This window comes from Lycorma delicatula, chromosome 9, assembly GCF_047948215.1.
Source record: "Lycorma delicatula isolate Av1 chromosome 9, ASM4794821v1, whole genome shotgun sequence".
NCBI classification, from domain to species: domain Eukaryota; kingdom Metazoa; phylum Arthropoda; class Insecta; order Hemiptera; family Fulgoridae; genus Lycorma; species Lycorma delicatula.
This window is the reverse complement of record NC_134463.1, coordinates 120,733,060-120,751,787: the sequence shown is the minus strand read 5'-3', so window position 1 is coordinate 120,751,787 and position 18,728 is coordinate 120,733,060. Positions and strand designations below refer to the sequence as shown.

Here is an 18,728-nt window from a genome sequence, read left to right as displayed (position 1 = left end):
GTATGAAATTTTTGTGGTTATTCTTTGTCTGTATTTCTAAGAAAAAATATTAATCATGTAGAAACCTATGATTAATAAAAAAAAAACATGATAACGTTAAGGAAAACCACATCATTGTGGAAGTGGTAATTGATCACCAGAATTCATCAGTAAAGGAACGTTTTGTTAAGCATCTGAAATTAAAATTAATTTTGTTGTTCAGTATATTTCTATAGAACTGGTCGTAAATACCTACACTTATTTGGGAGTTTGTGAGAGAACTTATTTTATAATTTTTTTATCAACTATGAAAAACATTATTCTAATATACTTATGTTCAATATTTATTATCAATGATTTTATGTTAACAAAAGCAAATTACATGACTGATTATAGGCAGAATAATAGAAAAAATGAGCTTCCATTGAGTGGTGATGGTAAGATATTGTATTATTTCACTATAATAATAAATAATTCAATTTTTTTTTAACTCCTAAATATTATCTTTAGTTTGATTTTCTCAGTAAAACTTGATACAAATCTATAGTTAATACATAGATATTTTAAAGTGTATTTGAATACTGTGTTGCAATGTATTCCCATAGTTGGGGATTTATAACAGAACTGTTCCAGAATAAATTATCCAAAAATAGGACAATACTGCAAAACTGTAATTAGACTTACAACTTATTATGAGGAACAAAAACCTAATTTAAAAAAAAAAATGAATTACAAAGAAATAAATATTCTATTAATGTAAATCTAATTAAAAAAACAATCTCAATTAAAATATAGTAATAATTTAACAGAATGAAGAGTTAAGAGTCTTTTTAAATTTTGATAATGAAATTTTACTGGGTCTTTATAACTTGAATATTTGTACAAATTTATATGTTGGTTAAATAGTGGTCACATCAAAATTTATTTTATATATACCAGACAGCTGACTAGCCACCTTTTAACTTTTTTTTATAATTGAAATAAGTGGATGTAGTTTTCGGTAGGCGGCATCCTACCGAAAACTACATCCACTTATCTCAATGCACCAAAGGACTATTTCAGTGAATAAATATTTCATTCTTTTTGATTTTTGGGCGGCAGAGGTCAGGGGGCAACTAAAAAATTTCAAATGGGACTAATGGTCATTTGATATATCATTTTAAAGAGCTTGATGAAACAAGAAAAACTATACGGTTAAAAGTAAATTCTGATGACCAGTCCAAAATGGCGGCAAGCAATGTGTTTGTTTCAGATAGCCACAACTAAGGTTGTACGCTCCCCTTTAATTTTTTTGTTATTTGATGTATCCTGATTCTCTCTGAAAATTTCCCCAAGAAGTGAGGCTAACTTGGTAAGCCCCAATTCAAAGCATTTGGCCTTCAGGAGGACAAGTTGCAGGAGCGGCTCAAAAATTTTAAACGGGACTTACGGTCATGTGATACAAAAATAAAGACAGTGAAACATACATTCACTGAAGTAGCTCCTCGATACAAGAAAGAATTTTGCAAACCTCATCCAGTTATCTCAATTATAAAAAAAGTTAGAGGAGTTATAAGTTACTTTTCAGCTATCCATTATATATATATATATATATATATATAAGAACAGCTTTCAAATTGAATACGGTCAATTTAATTTTACAGTTAAAGTGATAAAAAATTATAATTATTATTTATAACCGATTCATTGCTTGTGACGTGTTCAACAGCAATAAGATTTAAATCAATTTTTTTCCGTTTAGACTATTGTTTTATGTGTTCATATTTTTTAAATTAATTGTGTATATTTTGTATCACTTATTGTTTATATGTAAGATTTTCATTTTGTATGAGCACATCCAGATTATTTTAACAATGTGATTTTCATAAATAGATTCATTAGTTAAGCCTGCTTTATACAGCTGTGAAAAGCTGAGTGCTGTTCACTTACAGAAAATTTATTGCAGTTAGAGAAGCTTATTTTGTAGGTCTCAGATAAGCCAAAATTATTTACACAAGTTTTTGACAGACAACGTGAATTTTGTTTTAGCTTATATATAAATATTAATGTTTTTCTATTTGTTTGTTTACAACAGAATCATACAAGAGATACAACCACCTGATTGCTTTCAAATTTTCAGTTAAAAAAATTCACGTTAACACAGGGAAAGTTTTAAGCCGTAGATGTACATCCTAGTTCCCTTGTGGGTGAAGTTGTGAATTAAAGATATTCATTAAAACAAGAAAAATTCATCATTTTAGTCCATTATATTTCTGTCACCATGGCAACAGAAATATAATAAAGTAAAATGACTAATTCCTTTCTCTTTAATGAATATTTGTAAAACATTTAATATTCACTCTACTATAGTTACTAATATTCTATCTTTGTTTTAGTTTTTTCAAGTATTTGTAAAGTCTATATATTTCCTTTTTTATCATTTCCTCTTTCATTATTCATTTTTCTTCTTCCTTCCATGTAGTTTTTTCAATCTTTTTCATTATGTCCTCTAAGAATAGATCGTATCTATAATATTTCCTATTGAAAAAGGATGATCATCAAGTGCCACTAAGCATAGCCGGGTTTCACAAGAACAAGCATCCAGAGGTTGAACGAGCATATAAATGCGAAAGTTTCTCCCATCCATGAGAATAACAAACGTGTCAGGAGTCCAGGCTAGACGGCTGGGCAAGCAAAGCAAGTCCTGACCAACTAGTTTATTAATAAATTAATTTTCTGAATACAATGTTATGACCTATATATATTTTTTTTAATTTATGTTCACTAGATTCAGCTAAAAATTTCATTATGAATAATCATCCTAAAAGTTTTTTTATGGGTTAGTAATGTTATGAAATCTGTATTGCATACAGTTCTAAACGCTGAAAGCTTTTTTTTGTATAGGTTTTTTTTATAGGAAAGTTATGTATGCTCAAGACAGACACAGTAGGTTTTCAATAGATTTTGGATGTGTTTTTTCACGTTTCATGATTTTGAGACCAAAGTAGTTTATGCTTTCATCTCGGGTATAGTTATTTTAATCTTAATGTTAAAATAAAATTTACTAGTCGATTAAAATAAAATATATATATATATATATGGAAAATTTTCATATATCTTGTGTAATTATCAAAAATATGCAAATAAATTTTGTTCAGAATTCTAAAATTTAAGGATTAAAATACAAGAATGTTTTATGTTTATCATGTTCAATATCAGATATGGATTCAATGTTTTGTTTATGGTTTATTATTGTTAAAAAAAAAAAAAAGATTAAATGACTTGCTTTCAAAGAACTGAAACTCATTCCTACCAGGATTTTGGGAACTAATTTATGAAAAACCATAAGAATATAATATTATCTTTGTCAAATTTTGTCTGCTCATAAATTTCATAGTTCCAAGTGTGTTGAGATCATAATTTTTTTACAATACATGTAGATATTGCATGCTTTTGTAAATGTCTGAGATTTGCAAAATTTGATTCTGTTGTGTACAATGTATAAACATTACGTACGTGTATGTACTAGTGTACATGCATCCAGTCTGTTCAATGTAGTAGTTTTGTATTACTTTTGATTAATGTAAATTAATGTTATGTATTTCTGTCACAAGTTGTATTTTTGATTCTGGTCTTTTTATTATGTAACATATGTTTTCTTGAAGAAAACATATGATACAAATTAGATGACTTCTAATCTGTACTGGATATTTTACTCTTCAGTGTGTTTGTTGTCTGATAAAAGTATATGATCAATATTACTGGGAATGCCATTCAATGAAGAAAATATTATTTATGTTAAATATTTTATTAGTCTTAAGCACAGAATTTCCCAGTATTATATACTTCTAAATTAAGGTGTCATAATTAATATTAAATTTTTACTAAGGATGGTAGTGGGATTGCTCAACTTTCCCAACAATTTCATAGAGCATAAAATTTTTAATCATTCTCCTAGTGATGAAGTTGTAAATTATTTTTTCCCTTATAATCTTATTATCTCCTTATTTATAAATGCATGAATTATTTTAACACAAAAAAATTATTAAAAAAAAAGAGATTAGTTAAATAAAATAACAATTATAAAAATCTAATTTTGGACTAATGAATTCTGTTATCACCGACTACAATGTCAAAAAAAATCTAAAATCTTTTTAAATAATTTAATGAAAATGGAAATATAACAAATTATTTAAAACAGTTTACTTCAGAAAAAATGTAAAATTTACGTCTAAACTTAGCACAAAAAAAAATTCATAACATCTGCTTTAGGAAAAATTAAAATTTTTTACATTAATATGTTGAAATAATAAGAATTACAAATATATATATAAAGGTACAATCCTTTTGCAATGGCATTTTTGATTTTTTTTTTTTTTTTTTTTACTATTTCTGTTGACATTATTATTTATAAGCTAACAAACATATATAAAAGTAAAATTTTTCATTATCCAACACACATTAAGATGTACACTGTTTCAAAAACTCCCATTCCATCATCTAATTTCTTTCAAAAAATCAAATGTGGACACTACATGACTTCCTTGTACGACTATTAAATTACACACACATTTTTTAAAACTGAAAAGTACATAAAATTTTATTTCATTAATAACTTATTGAATTCTAATTTATTGTAAAAATTTTTTTATAATCAGAGGTTAATAATTATTAATAAATCAAACATGAACTTTATTTATATAATTAACATTATTACAAATGGTATACATTAACTGTAAATAATTAACTTTTAACATCATTTTGCAAATATGTTAATGATGAATTAAATAGGATGATGAAGTGCATCAAATGAGTACTGCAATAGAAATTTACTTGACGAAAGTCTACTCAAAATTGAATAATTATTCAGTACATTTGGTACAGAATGCACCTGCATTGCATTCCATCATACAGTAAATTTATAAATATTAGATGATATGAAGCACACGTGACTTATGGAATGCAATGCATCAGGATTTTACTGTAACATAACTCCCACATCCCCAAATAAAACACCATGGGGTTGATTATCAAAACTTTAAAATAACAAAAAAAAGCCCAAATAAATATATTTTCTGTTTTTTTTTAAATTTTAAATAAAATGTTCTGGCAAATTAGAATCTAATACAAATAAATCACATAAGAAAGAGAAGAGCAAGAAGTACTACCACGATTTAATATAAAATATGATTTAAAAACAAACAAGATCATATGTTTTGATAAATTATAATAATGCAGCTTCTGAAGCAATAATCCAATTTGCTTGTGTAAAGATCTACAGATGTCTTCCTAAATGCAATTACTATATCCAAAACGCCTGAACAAATTTTAAATTGTAAACAACCCCTCTTATGCAGAAAAGTTCATTTCTGTTTAAAAATTGTATATATGTTTTATAATTTATATGTATATATTCTCCTATATACATATATCATCATTCACTAACGCCTTGTCGATTTAGCCATGTCACTCTCAACTCCACCTCCCTCTTCCAGTCATTATACGAACCAAAGCCCATCTCTTCTTTAAGATTATTGATGATGATTGCTCTCGGTCTACCTCTAGGTTTTTTACCCAAAACCTTGCCCTCAAATATATTCGTCAAGAACTGGTCATGTCATATTACATGTCCTATCAATTTCGCTCTTCTTCTTCATATAACATTTAGCAAGGACCTCCTCTCACTCACTCCTGCTAACACTTCATCATTTCTTTTCCTATCCACCCAGCTTGTTCTTGTTATTCTCCTCCAAATCCATTTCCATTGCTTCCAGTCTTCTTCTTTCTGATTTCCCAAGCATCCATGTCTCACATCCATAAGTTAGAACACTCCAGACATAAGTTTTAGCGAACTGTTTCCTTATTTGGATACTCATATGGTTATCAGTCAGTATATTCTTTTTATCTTGGAAAGCTCGTTTTGCCAGCGCTATTCTTCTTTTTAATTCTGTAGCACATTTATTATCGCTAGTGACAAAATGTATCAACATTGTCTACAACAGTACCGTCTAATTTAATATCAACCTTTGTACCTTCCTACAATCATAATCTTTGTCTTCTCCTTATTAATTTTCAGTTTAAGTTTTGTTAGTACTTTAGATAGTGTTTCTGCCAGTAACAATATCATCTGAAAAACGGATACAATGTATGGATTTTCCATTAATTCTGATTCCTTTTGTTTTTTCTTTCATTTCTACAATAGCTTTTTCAATAAACAAATTAAACAGAAACGGTGACAGTGGGCAACCTTGCCAGACTCCCCTTCTTATTTTGGCTTCTTTCTTTAAGCCACTGATTTCAATCTCCGTTTTCTGCATTTTATATAGATTCAGAATTAATCTTCTATCCCTCCAGTTGAGCTTTATCTCTCTCACTGTTTGAAATAGAATGTTAAAAATCAGATGGGTGGATAAAGTAGCAAATGAAGAGGTGTTGCGGTAAATTGATTAAGAAAGAAACATTTGGAAAAATATAGTTAAAAGAAGAGATAGGCCACATATTAAGGCATCCTAGAATCGTCGCTTTAATATTGGAAGGACAGGTAGAAGGGAAAAAATTTTGCAGGCAGGCAACATTTGGAATATGTAAAACAAATTGTTAGGGATGTAGGATGTAGGGGGTATACAGAAATGAAACGACTGGAACTAGATAGGGAATCTTGGAGTCCTGCATCAAACCAGTCAAATGACTGAAGACAAAAAATGTGTGTGCGTGTGTGTGTGTGTATATATATATGTGTGTGTGTGTGTGTGTGTGTGTGTGTGTGTGTGTGTGTGTTTGTGTGTGTGTGTGTCTATGTCTGTATATATATTTTTTTTTCAAAAGCTAAACAAAATTCAGCTTAACCAACCAAAGTACAGAATTGATAACAGCTCTTACATTTTCTTATTTTTCTTTTTCTTTTTTCTCTCTTTTTACATATCATCGAGGAAATTCCTCATCTTCAGTTGATTAAAATTAAAATTAAAAACCAATTACACATTAAAACATTGAAATTATTAAAATATTTTTTTTATTATTAATCATGTTTGTCACCAGTCACTAAATACAGCACTGCACTAATATAATATAAATTTTATTTAACATTAATAAAAGTGCTGCTGTTTGCAGCAGCTTTGATAAGAGTATCATTATCAAAATCTGTCTGCATATTGTCAAGCTGTATTTCTGTCTATATTTACATATATTATATTTTTCTAAAATTTCCAATTTTTTATTTTTATTATTATCATCATTTTCTTTTGAGATTTCAATTATTTCCAAATTTGTTTTTAAATCAGTAATATAAAATTTAGTAATGGTAAATAAACATTCTATTACTGATTTAGAAACTGAATTGAAATCACAAAGGAAAATGATGATAATAATAATAATAATGACAATAATAAAATTGACATTTTAGAAAAATATAATATATATAAATATAGACAGAAATTCAGCTTGATCAATACGCAAACAGAATTTGATAAAGATAATCTTATCAAAGCTGCTGTAGATAGCAGTACTTTTGTTAATATTAAGTAAAATTTACATTGTATTAGTGCAGTGCTATATTTAGTGGCTGCCTACAAACATGATTAATAATAAAAAAAATTTTAATCATTTTAATGTTTAAATGTGTAGCTGGTTTTTAATTTTAATTTTAATCATATGATAATGAGGAATTTCCTCAAAAGCACTATTGATATGTAAAAAAAAAAACAAATAAAAATAATAAGATAAGGTAAGAGTTTTTATCAATTCTATACTTTGGTGGGTTAAGCTGAATTTTCTTTATGCTTTTGAATTAATTAATACAGAGGAAGATTGGACAAAAAAGAGAATTTATTTTACTAACTTTATATATATATATATAAGAATTTATTTTACTAAGTTTATATATATATATATATATATATATATATATATGCACATAAAATAAATATTTAATATGTACATAAAAATACATATATGTACAGTAATGGAGACTTACCAGTTGAAGCACAAACTTTAATGAATTGAATTACTGAACTGTTAACTGTGAGTCTCTATCACAGTGTGAGTTGGGTTTGAACTGAATGATTTGAATCAATCAAATGAATAATATTACAAAAATAATAGAATTAAATTTACTTAAAATAAATATATTAAATAAAATGAAAAATGTCTGTTTAATAATAATGGGCTTCCTGTGGGGACTGAGTGGGATGCTGAGTGGTGAGATGATGCGAGCACCTCGACTAGACCATTAATCACCATCAACTGGTAACAAATGGGGTACCCCTGGAGCGTTGTTTTGGAAGGTGCAATGGGGTGCTCTTATAATATCACTGCACACAATCGTCCAATTTTCAAAATTTAAATGGGATATTTGTTAGTAGGTTTGAAGGCTAACTTTTGCATTTGCCAAGTACATTCTCAATCTAACAGATCACGATTATTCAGAAATGTTGTTATATCTTTGTGACCAATCTTAAGATTTTCAAAATTCAAACTGGATATTTGCTAGTATAATACAAAATCACAAGGAACCAAACAAGAACAAAAATTAACTGTTATGCTCAGAAATGGACCTTCTTACATGACTGCACAAAAAGGAGTGTAATGTACTTAGGGTATACGTATATAGGTATGTTTCTTCCATTGTAGAGCTCAACGACCGAACCGATTTAGATGTATGACCTCGCGTGGGAAACCTTATATTACCATGAGTGTCATAGGCTATATAAATATATATATATATATATATATATATATGTGTGTATAAGTAAATGTAAAAAAATTTGAAAAAATTATACTACATACAAAATTGTCACTTGCATGCTCTTTAATTATCCTATATTAAAGAAAAGAGCAATGTTTGTCAGCAATGGTTTTTTTTTGGCAGTTGTGTTTTTCAATTTTTTAATAATTATTTATCTCTTGTTTTGTAATTACAAAATGAAATTAAACATTGTTAATTTAAATCTTTTAATTATATATGTTAACTAAAGTTCTCAGAACATGGAAAAAAATGTATTTCATATTCAAACTTCTGCTGGCTCCCATAAACAAAATGGTACAGGGCATTTAAAATAAGAATTACTTGGTTAGAAGTATTAGAAATGCATTTAGTAATTTAGTTTTTTTTTTTTATTATTTAAGAAATAAAACTATTCTGGGCAAAATATCCTAATTCGTGTTCTGATCTATTTGTTAAAGATTAATCTTTTATCACTCACTGGTTTTGTTATCTTCATTAAGCACATTCATAAAAATTTCTACTTCATTCAAAATGTTATATATATAAAATGATTAAAAACATTAAAACTATGAGAAATCCATGTTTACCACCCAGGTCAATGAAATGAAATTAACTATTAGCTACTGTTATGTGAGTTGGTAAAATAATGTGAGTTGGTACAAAACTATTGTACCACATTAAACTACATTTTTAAATATAAATGTTTTAATAATTTAAACTGGATTTCCTTATTTAATCATCTTTCAATTTTTTTTATTCATTAATTACATTTTCAGTGTTCTGTTTTTTATTTTCATATTTTCAACACAAAAATAAAATAAACTCTATTCCTTCTTAAAAAAAAAAACATAATTACATTAAGAAATATTAAAAATAAAAAGTAAAAACAAAATAAAAAAAAAGAATAAACAAATAAACACATATAATTTATTTAATTTGTAAGGGTAATGTACATACTACTACACAATGATGGTAGAAAGGGAATAAAATTTTATAGCTTCTCAAGCAGGAGTGGTTTTATGTAGCCATCCATCGAATTTAAAGACACATTAACAACAAATAATCCAGTTATTAATGTTTAATGGGCTGCTGTAATTTATTTTTTTGTTACAGGAAATTCAATTTAAATACAAAATCAGTAATTAATTCTATTTCTTACAGGAAACTACACCAAATATTCATATAAATCACACCGAAAAGCAAAGAATGCAGATTCTCATGGCAATATTATAGGACTTTACAATGGTGCAATAATTGACAGAATGGGTGATATCGGTGGGAAAACTTTCATAGGAGATAGAGAAATTACTTTAGAAGATACAAATAATGCTCATTCTAATAAAAATAACAAAAAAGTCACCACTGACATTAAAACTAAAACTACCCCAAGAGAAGAATCAGGCTTCTTTAGTGTCAATACTATCATCAAGTATGCATATGTTATTTATTTTTTGATATATTTAACTAAAGATTATTTTTTTTAACTAATTAAAATTTTTTCTTTTAGATTTTCAAAAATTGTACACAATTTTTCTTCCTGATAATCTTTTTAACTAATTAGCAGCACCTTCTTTAGTGCTTAAAAAAGTCAGAAAACCCCTCCTTCAACAAGTAATTGCATAATATATTCAATCTATGTTGAATTTTTTCAAGTCATTTTGCCAAATTTAGTGAGTTGTAGGTTCTACAATCATTACAACTAGTATTCTGCCTGGCAGCAGGTTCCTTATGCCACTATTGTCTCTATTCTTTTCTGCCCTAAGCCTTCTTCTTCACAGTCTTATAGTTTCCAACCTAAAACTCATCTATTAACTTCATCCTTCTTCTTTCTTCTATTGACCCTTCCCATACAGTTGTTAAGATTCCACTTCCTCTAACTGCCTGTACTAACTGGGATTTTCTTCTCATTAGTAAAAGAGCTCTTTCTTCTTTAATCCTGTTTATTACTTCCTCATTCCTTTTTTCTATCTTTCTCCAGATTCTCATCTCAAAATCCTCAATCCAGTCCCGCTCTGTCATTCTCCATTTTCACTCCCATACAATACACTCCATACACAGCGTATGACAAACTTCTTCCTTATCTCTAATATTACAAAATAACTCTCCCTTTTTACTGAAGGCTTCCTTTGCCATCACTAACCTTCCTTTTATTTCCAATGGGCTCTTACAATCTTCTATCATCATGGTAACCAAATATTTGTAATTTTTTACTTTTTCTATTGTTCCTTTACTTGTCCTTACCCTTAAATCCTCTTTGTTATTTACCTTCATTACTGTAGTTTTTCTAAATATATATTCATTCCTTCCTTCAGGGCAGATAAAAATCTTTGAAGGATGTGTGTACCATCAGTTAGAATTATCATATCTTCAGTAAACCTTATAGATTCCATTTTTATTCTATACTTATTCCTTCTTCTCTTTCTTCTAATAAAGCCCTTTTCATACCTTCAACTTTGAATGTAAATATTGAACTGTGTAGATGAGAGAGAGCATCATTGCCTAACACTTTGGCCTAGATTCACTCAGTCAGTCATACTCTTCTTATGTACTATCATTACTGCTGTTTGTCTCATGAATAATTCTTTAAAAAACCTTCTGTCTTTCCATTCTACTTTTTTCTATTCAAGAATCTCCATCTATTTCTTCCATTTGACAATCAAATGCCTTCTCTAAGTTTATGAAACATAGACTTAACCTCTTCCTCTTTCTAAATATCTCTCTCCCACCATCCTTAATAGCCTGATGGCATCTCTGGTTCCTTTTCCATTTCTGGACCCAAACTGTTCCTCCTGCATTTGCTTCTATTATTCTTCTCAACTTCCAATTTAGGACTCCTTACAATATTTTTGTAACATCAATTCAACTATTTCTTTCACTCCTTCCTCCTTTAAGCAATTATAAAATTCTATGAAAGGTTGACCTATTCCACTTGATTTTTTCTTCACTTCTTTAATTGCTTTCTGTACTTCATATTTTAATACTGATGGTCCTTTATTCTCTTTATCTAAAAAAAATAACTAATGCAAAAAAAAATTAAATAAAATACTCCTATTCCGTTTCTATGTTTAATTCCTCAGGTTAATCTCTTGTATATGTAGGTCCTCTATGTATTACTTCCAGATTCCTCTTCATATGCATTTTATTTCCTTATCCTCAATTTTCCTGATTTTATCATTTCCTTTCCATATAGCCTGTGCAATGCTTTTCACCTTCTACCCATCTTATTGTGCTGCCCTTCCTTTTCTAGAGCCTCAATAGTGTTGCATTCTTCCCTCAATCATCTTTCCTTAGGTTTTTGTGTTTTTCTCCTTATCTCATTGTTTAATTTGCAATACATCATTCTTTACTTTCTTCTATCTTATTCTTGTATCTCCTTATCTTTTTAGCATTTCTTTTGTTACCCATGATTTCTGGATTATATTTCTCTTATAATAGCTTATTTCTTCCTCTTCAGTTTTCATTATTGCATTTTTTTATTCTCATTCAGGTTTTCTCATTCTTCTCTTTTTCCTTTTTTCTTTCCTTAATTGCAGCAGTTAGTTTTTCTCCTACTGTTTACTTGTCCAATTTCATCAAATTTTTTAGTTCCATTTATTAATGACATTTGCTTTCTCTACTTTCTTTAAAGCTTTTCTCATTTCCTTTATAAACAGCACATGATCACTATTGATATCTGCACTTGGCAATCAATTGGATTTATTAACAGCATTCCTACATCTTTCATCTACTACCTATGTGATAGCATGCTTTGTCCCCAGGGGATACCAAAATCCTCCTTCTTTTATGGTCTTTCAATGAAGTATTGGTTATAAATAATTTTTCTCTTGGAAAATTTCTACTAATTTGTTCCCTCTTTAATTTCTTACTCCTAAGCCAAATTTTCCTTTGACATTTTCTTCTTCACCTTCTCCAGCCACAGTTTTTTTAGTCTCCAATCAGTATTTTACAGCAATCCTTTTTGTACAACTTTTTTTAATACATCTCTTCAATAACTTCTTCACAATTCAATGTTGGCGTATACATTTGTATAATAACTAAATCTTTTGGTAACATCCCAATCCTTAAAGATATTAATCTATCAGTTACATAACATACTTTCTGCACCCATTCTGCAACTTCATTCCTCATAATTACTTCCACTCCATCTTTTCCTTTTTTTCTTCCAGAATAGAATATGATAACTTCTCCACTCTTTATTCATCCTGCCCTTCTCAACTTACTTCATTCAGTTCTAATATATCCATTTTATTTATCTTCATTTCCTGCTTGACATTTTCTAACTTTTCCTCTGTAACAAAGTCTTGACATTCCAAGTTTTATATGCAACTGATCCTTCAACTTCTTTCGGTGCTTGTACTGAAGATGCAAATGCAAAGCTATTTTAACTATGGACATTTAACAGAGAAAGCCAACATCATAGCATAATGCAAGAAATTACTACTAAGATTTTTAATACAGCAGTTTTCCATCACATTCTGATTCTAATACTATTGACTATCTGAAAAAGTTTGTAGGCTTTGGCAGAGAGTTTCCCCCATCAGGAAAATTAAGTGCCTTTACCCTCCACTGCTCATCTTCCCTCTGAAACTTTTAATGAGGGTAACTCCTTATACTGGAAATAATTCAGTTTCTTCATTCATTAGCTGCTTGTATATACTAGCAGTTGTTCTGAGAACAGAGAAGTGAATAACAGGATTTTCCTTTCACCAAATCTCAGATCTAAATAGCATTTATCAAATTCTGTATTGCTTTTAAGAGAGGTAGGTTATACATTTTTTAACTACCAATATATTAATATTTTGTTTTTTTTAGGTGTGTAAAATTTGGATTTTGTGGTTAATTAATTATGTGTGCCCTGTTTCTGTTAGACAATTTTTATTTTTTATTGTATATCTGGTTGAATAAATGTCACAGGATAGGTTACTGTATTACTTTTTAAAATCACAAACCAAATACATATCATAGATTTAACGCACAAATTTTGTATTTGCTCCATAAAAATATATCAATGATGAACTAATAAAATTATTCATTTTCCACATTTCATTATTATCTGAGAAGTTTACCTTTCGAGACTATTTTTTATACATTTTCATACACAATCACCTGAGTTTATTTTATTATTTAGAAATAATTTAAAACTAATGTTTACTACTACATATGTGTAATATTTATTTATAATGTGCTGTGCAAAAGTAATTACATAAATCAGCGGATACTGCCAAGTCTGTAGAGTGGTAATTCAATTTTATGATTTTAAACTTCATAACTACTTTAAGCCAATTTTTCCAAGTAAAACATAAATGTTTTATCAACACCTAACTAAAATAAAAATAATATAGGTATGAATTTACCGTGAATAAGAACTACCCTAAAATAAACGAAATGGATCAAATGTATTTAACTAAATAGTAATCATCAGTGTTTTAATATTCAACTGACCCACCGGGTTGGTCTAGTGGTGACTCGTCATCGCAAATCAGCTCATTTCGAAGTCGAGAATTCTAAGGTTCAAATCCTAGTAAAGGCAGTTATATGGATTTGAATAACAGTTCGTGAATACCGATGATCTGTTTGGTGTTTGGTCAATTAACCACACATCTAAGGAACGGTCGACCTGAAACTGCACAAAACCACTTCATTTACATTCATTCTCAAACCACTTTCATTCATCCTCAAAAGTAATAACTTACAGTGGTTCCGGAGGCTTAACAGAAAAAGAAAAAAATAATTACTACATTACAACATAAAAAGAAACTTTTAAACAGATGAATTTAAAAAAACTATCAACACGAAAACGAACGCGTTCAGATGATGCCAGTAATAGATGGCTCTGCCGATAGAATGGAGTACATTCCAATACATCTTTTATATTATTGGAACAAAATACTGTTAAAAGTGGACTAAATTGTAGTACACTTATAAACAGTTATAGGCAAGATTATGTCTTTAATTATATATATTTTTAAAATATAAACTATAAGTAGTTTTATGAAATAATACAAGGAAAACAATCTGAATGATAAAAATCTGTAACTATTATAGAATACAAATAACCATGATAGACAAAAAAAAATGTTTAATGTTTCTCTGTATGTGATACCATTTCTTGAATTGCTTTCTTGCATATATTAAAGATCTGTAAATAGAATTTTTCTATCACCCTTAGTTTTAAATAAATTACGCTTCAAAAAAAAAGTAAGGGGAAATATAGTTAAAATCTGGAATATTTATAATTTTGCATGGCCAAACCTGTATTAGAATGATTTCAAAGATGCTTTTCTTTTATAGATAGACTCAGGCACATCCCGAATTAATGTCCAGCAGTAATCGGCTAGCATGTTAGTATTCATTCCATTTCCTTTTATAGCAGCTTTCCATCACCGAAATGTCTTGGTGGAAACGGTCACCATGTTTCTCACTTACATCTCCGGGGTTGTCCAGGAAAAAATCCAGATGTGAGCGAAGGAAATATATTTTCTAAGAAATATTACATCCCATAGCTCTATATGAAGTAAGAAGTTGATTAATAATATCGTGGTAATTGTCGGATTTTTGTTTGCCGAGAAAATTTTTGCAAACGTCTTTAAATGATGCCCAAGCTGCACTTTCTACATTATTTAACATCGAGTTAAATACATCATCTTTGACCAACTCTCTTATTTGAGGACTAACAAATATTCCTTCTTTAATTTTTTCTTCACTTACATTCGGAAATTTCTGCCTGATGTACAAAAATAAAAAATCCGGGACTACCCTTCCTCATTGCTTTAAAAATTTTTTCATTAGTCCTAGCTTGATATGGTGAGGGGGAAAAAATACTTTTTTTTTTGGTTCAACTCATGAATAATATTTTTCCCATTTGGAGTTAAGTTGTCTCGTTTCTTCCACTCTTTGGTAACATAATGTTTATCCCTAGCTTGGCTGTCCCATTTGCAAAGAAAATATATGTACTTAGTATAGCCTAACTGCATGCCTAACAAAATAGCTATAACTTTCAAATCACCACATATGTTTCAGCTATGTTTTTTATAATTTATTTTTTCAAGAATGTCTTTCATCACATTGTATGTCTCTTTCAAATTAATACCATAACCGATTGGTATCAAAGGATATTTGTTACCATTGTGTAGTAGACTTTTAAGCTATACTTGGATGAATCTATAAAAAGGCACCAGTTCTCAGGTTTATGGACTTGTCCTACGTGCAACATAAACTCATCAATATTTGTGCAATAAACCAAATTATTTTCATCAATAAGTACTGAATAAATTCTTTTTGTTGACTTCAAAAGCTCAATTTTTTTGAAGTAAATTCCAACCTTGCAGTCTTGATCCTAACAGCTCAGCTTGATTTAGTGATAAATTTAAATCCCTAACAAAGTCATTTAATTCACCTTGTGATATATGATGTGGCTTATTGGAAGGCAATTCAAAATCAAAATCATTGTTGTCTTCTTTAGTGCTGCCTGATTCTTCACTGCTGCTTTTGAAACATACATTCACAGGTGGCTCAGGAACTGGAATAATTTCATTGTGAGGTACAGACCTGATTGCAGGTTGCAATGAAGGATATTTTACAGTATATTTAGACTTTTTAGAAATTCCAGGCACACTTGTTAAACAAAAGTAACAATCTATTGCATGATCCTTTGGTTCATGCCAAACCATAGGTACACCAAATTGCAAAGCCTACCAAGTACCTTTCAGCCATCCTCTTAAATATACAGAACAATTAATGTATACTATATGAGGAGCACACTTCTTATCCTGATCACCAATTTTACACTGAAAGTACAAATGATATGCTTTTTTAATTAAACGTGTAATGTTTTTCTATTTGATTTTATGGTAAATTCACTACATACATAACAAAAGGCATCCACATCATTTGCACAATTTCGAGGCATTAAGATACTGTACTGTTAACAAATTTAAGACCGCAATAAGACTGAACAAGATTAATTCATTCCTAAATCCAGTGCTTAATACAAACAACACAGCTGTGTTTTCAGCTACATGTTTTGATCTGCACAGACATGATTAAACTTGTCCATGAAGGCTCACTCTTCAGTATTAGATATGATGTCATAATATGTGACTACAATATGATTTAATTCTTTGTCTAGTATTGTTTATTTATAGCTTGCGAATTATGTTAACAAAGTTAAACAATAAAAAATAAAGTAACAAAATACAATATAAGGGCTTAAAATGCTAACTATACACTGAAAAACAAAACAAATCCTTTAATTAAAATTTAAAAAATTTTCATAAATAATGTGTGATGGAAAGATTCTGAGTTCATATTCATTTTTAGCATCCAAAAAACAAATTAAAATCATCTATTGCATGTTAGGAAACAAAAATTATGTTTATCAGTGTAATTAGAGGAAACATTTTTAATTATTTTCAAATAAATATGTACACTCATAAGGAACAGATTATTTGTACAGTTCTCTACTTTATTTATTAATTTTTTTTTTACAGTCTATAATAAAATTTAAGCATAATTAAAATCAACTTATCCACGTGCTTAATTTATGTTCACTTATTCTTTTATAAAAAAATATCCACCTATATCAAACCTGAAAACAGAATGTTTTCATGTAACTCAACATAATACTTTGGCTCACAAAAAAGGGCCTTATCATTTGCTAATAAATTATCAAACCACTTTAAAAAAACTCCTCACCATTTATTCAATAAAAGATTCTCTTTCACAAAAAAATATTATTCTATACTAATTTTAAAGAATGCAATTTAAAAAATTCAATAAAAGGACCCTGAATATTTTGTATCTCCTTTCAACATATATATAAACCTGCTCAAATGATTTTTGAATTGTGATTTAATTTGTAGTTATTTTTTATATTTAATATCTTCACATATTTACAATTATATTATTTTATGTGTTTATATTTTAAATAATTAAAATATACTATAATCACATTTATTTTTTGTTTTATGATTAATTATGCATTTTGTGATTCTGTTCTAATCAAGGTTTTACCACGGTTCCCTTGATCCATCTGACTAAATGATGGAGCAGTTCCTTTTTTTTATTATTCATAAAGTAGAATATCTTCTCATTCCTGTTGTGCTCTACATAATGTATTATGTTCTAATCAAAGTAAAAGATTTTATTTATTTTATATTAATTTGTATTTAATTATTTAAATTATTTCATTATCAATCTTTTTTGTAACAGGTGGTACGACTCACTCAAAGAAATGATAGGATAATGTTGATGCTCAAAATAAAAGTAAGGAGAAAATCAGCATTTTCTAAAGTATTTAAGAGTAAAAACCAAAAAATACAGAGTTAAGTACTTTAAATAAACATTTAACTGATTTATCTCAAAAAATAATTTATGTTTAATATAAATCCTTTTTCTTTGAATTTCCTCTTTCCCATTTTCCAGCAACTATATCTCATAGTTGTTACTCATAAGAATATTATCATAAATATGACATTGTGGGTAACTGATCTTAACATCATTATGTTGTAGCTGTAAAATCAAATCACGCCACACTCCTTATATCTGGCAGGAGTGACAATGTCAAATCCTATGTTTTGTAAACTTCTACTTTTTTAAGCACCTAACAGAATGGATGGAAAATAGGTGTAGAACAGAATTGCTTGTGATAACTGTGTTTGAATTATATTACTATGGGAATTGGTTTATTTTCAACAGCCAACTGAAAGTATTTATGGAACATAATTATACACACATGTGCATATTTGAATCAGATGGACACTTCGACTTAATAACTTCAGCTGGAACACCACGCAAAGTAACAGCCTTAGTAACACTAAAGGAGATCGTAATTATAGTTAAAACTAATTGAATTAAGAAAAAAATTACTAAATTTAAATTTAGTTTTGTTTGAAAATTAAATACTATTATGTAACATTTGGGAAACTGCTAGATAATAAGCCATTTACCTTGATTTTCAAGTTCTCCATTATAAATTAGTTTGGAACTTCAACTAAAAAAAAATGATCATTATTTTCATCTCTTACTATGAACTCATAATTGCCCCTGA

The 18,728-nt window shown here is 28.5% G+C and overlaps 1 protein-coding gene across 1 annotated transcript; it reads left to right on the top strand.

The window, feature by feature from the left end:
* Window positions 1-142: 142 nt before the first annotated feature.
* LOC142330186 (uncharacterized) lies at window positions 143-18,032 on the top strand. The gene is made up of 3 exons (XM_075375301.1): window positions 143-416; window positions 9,842-10,109; window positions 17,891-18,032. The coding sequence occupies exons 1-3, from the start codon at window positions 287-289 to the stop codon at window positions 17,922-17,924; spliced, it is 432 nt and encodes a 143-aa protein (XP_075231416.1). The 5' UTR covers window positions 143-286; the 3' UTR covers window positions 17,925-18,032.
* Window positions 18,033-18,728: the final 696 nt, after the last annotated feature.

Coding starts and splice junctions, on each gene's coding strand:
- LOC142330186 (XM_075375301.1), top strand. CDS start 287: ATGAAAAACATTATTCTAATATACTTATGTTCAATATTTATTATCAAT. Junction 417..9,841: donor GCTTCCATTGAGTGGTGATG/GTAAGATATTGT, acceptor TATTTCTTACAG/GAAACTACACCAAATATTCA. Junction 10,110..17,890: donor AGTGTCAATACTATCATCAA/GTATGCATATGT, acceptor TTTTTGTAACAG/GTGGTACGACTCACTCAAAG.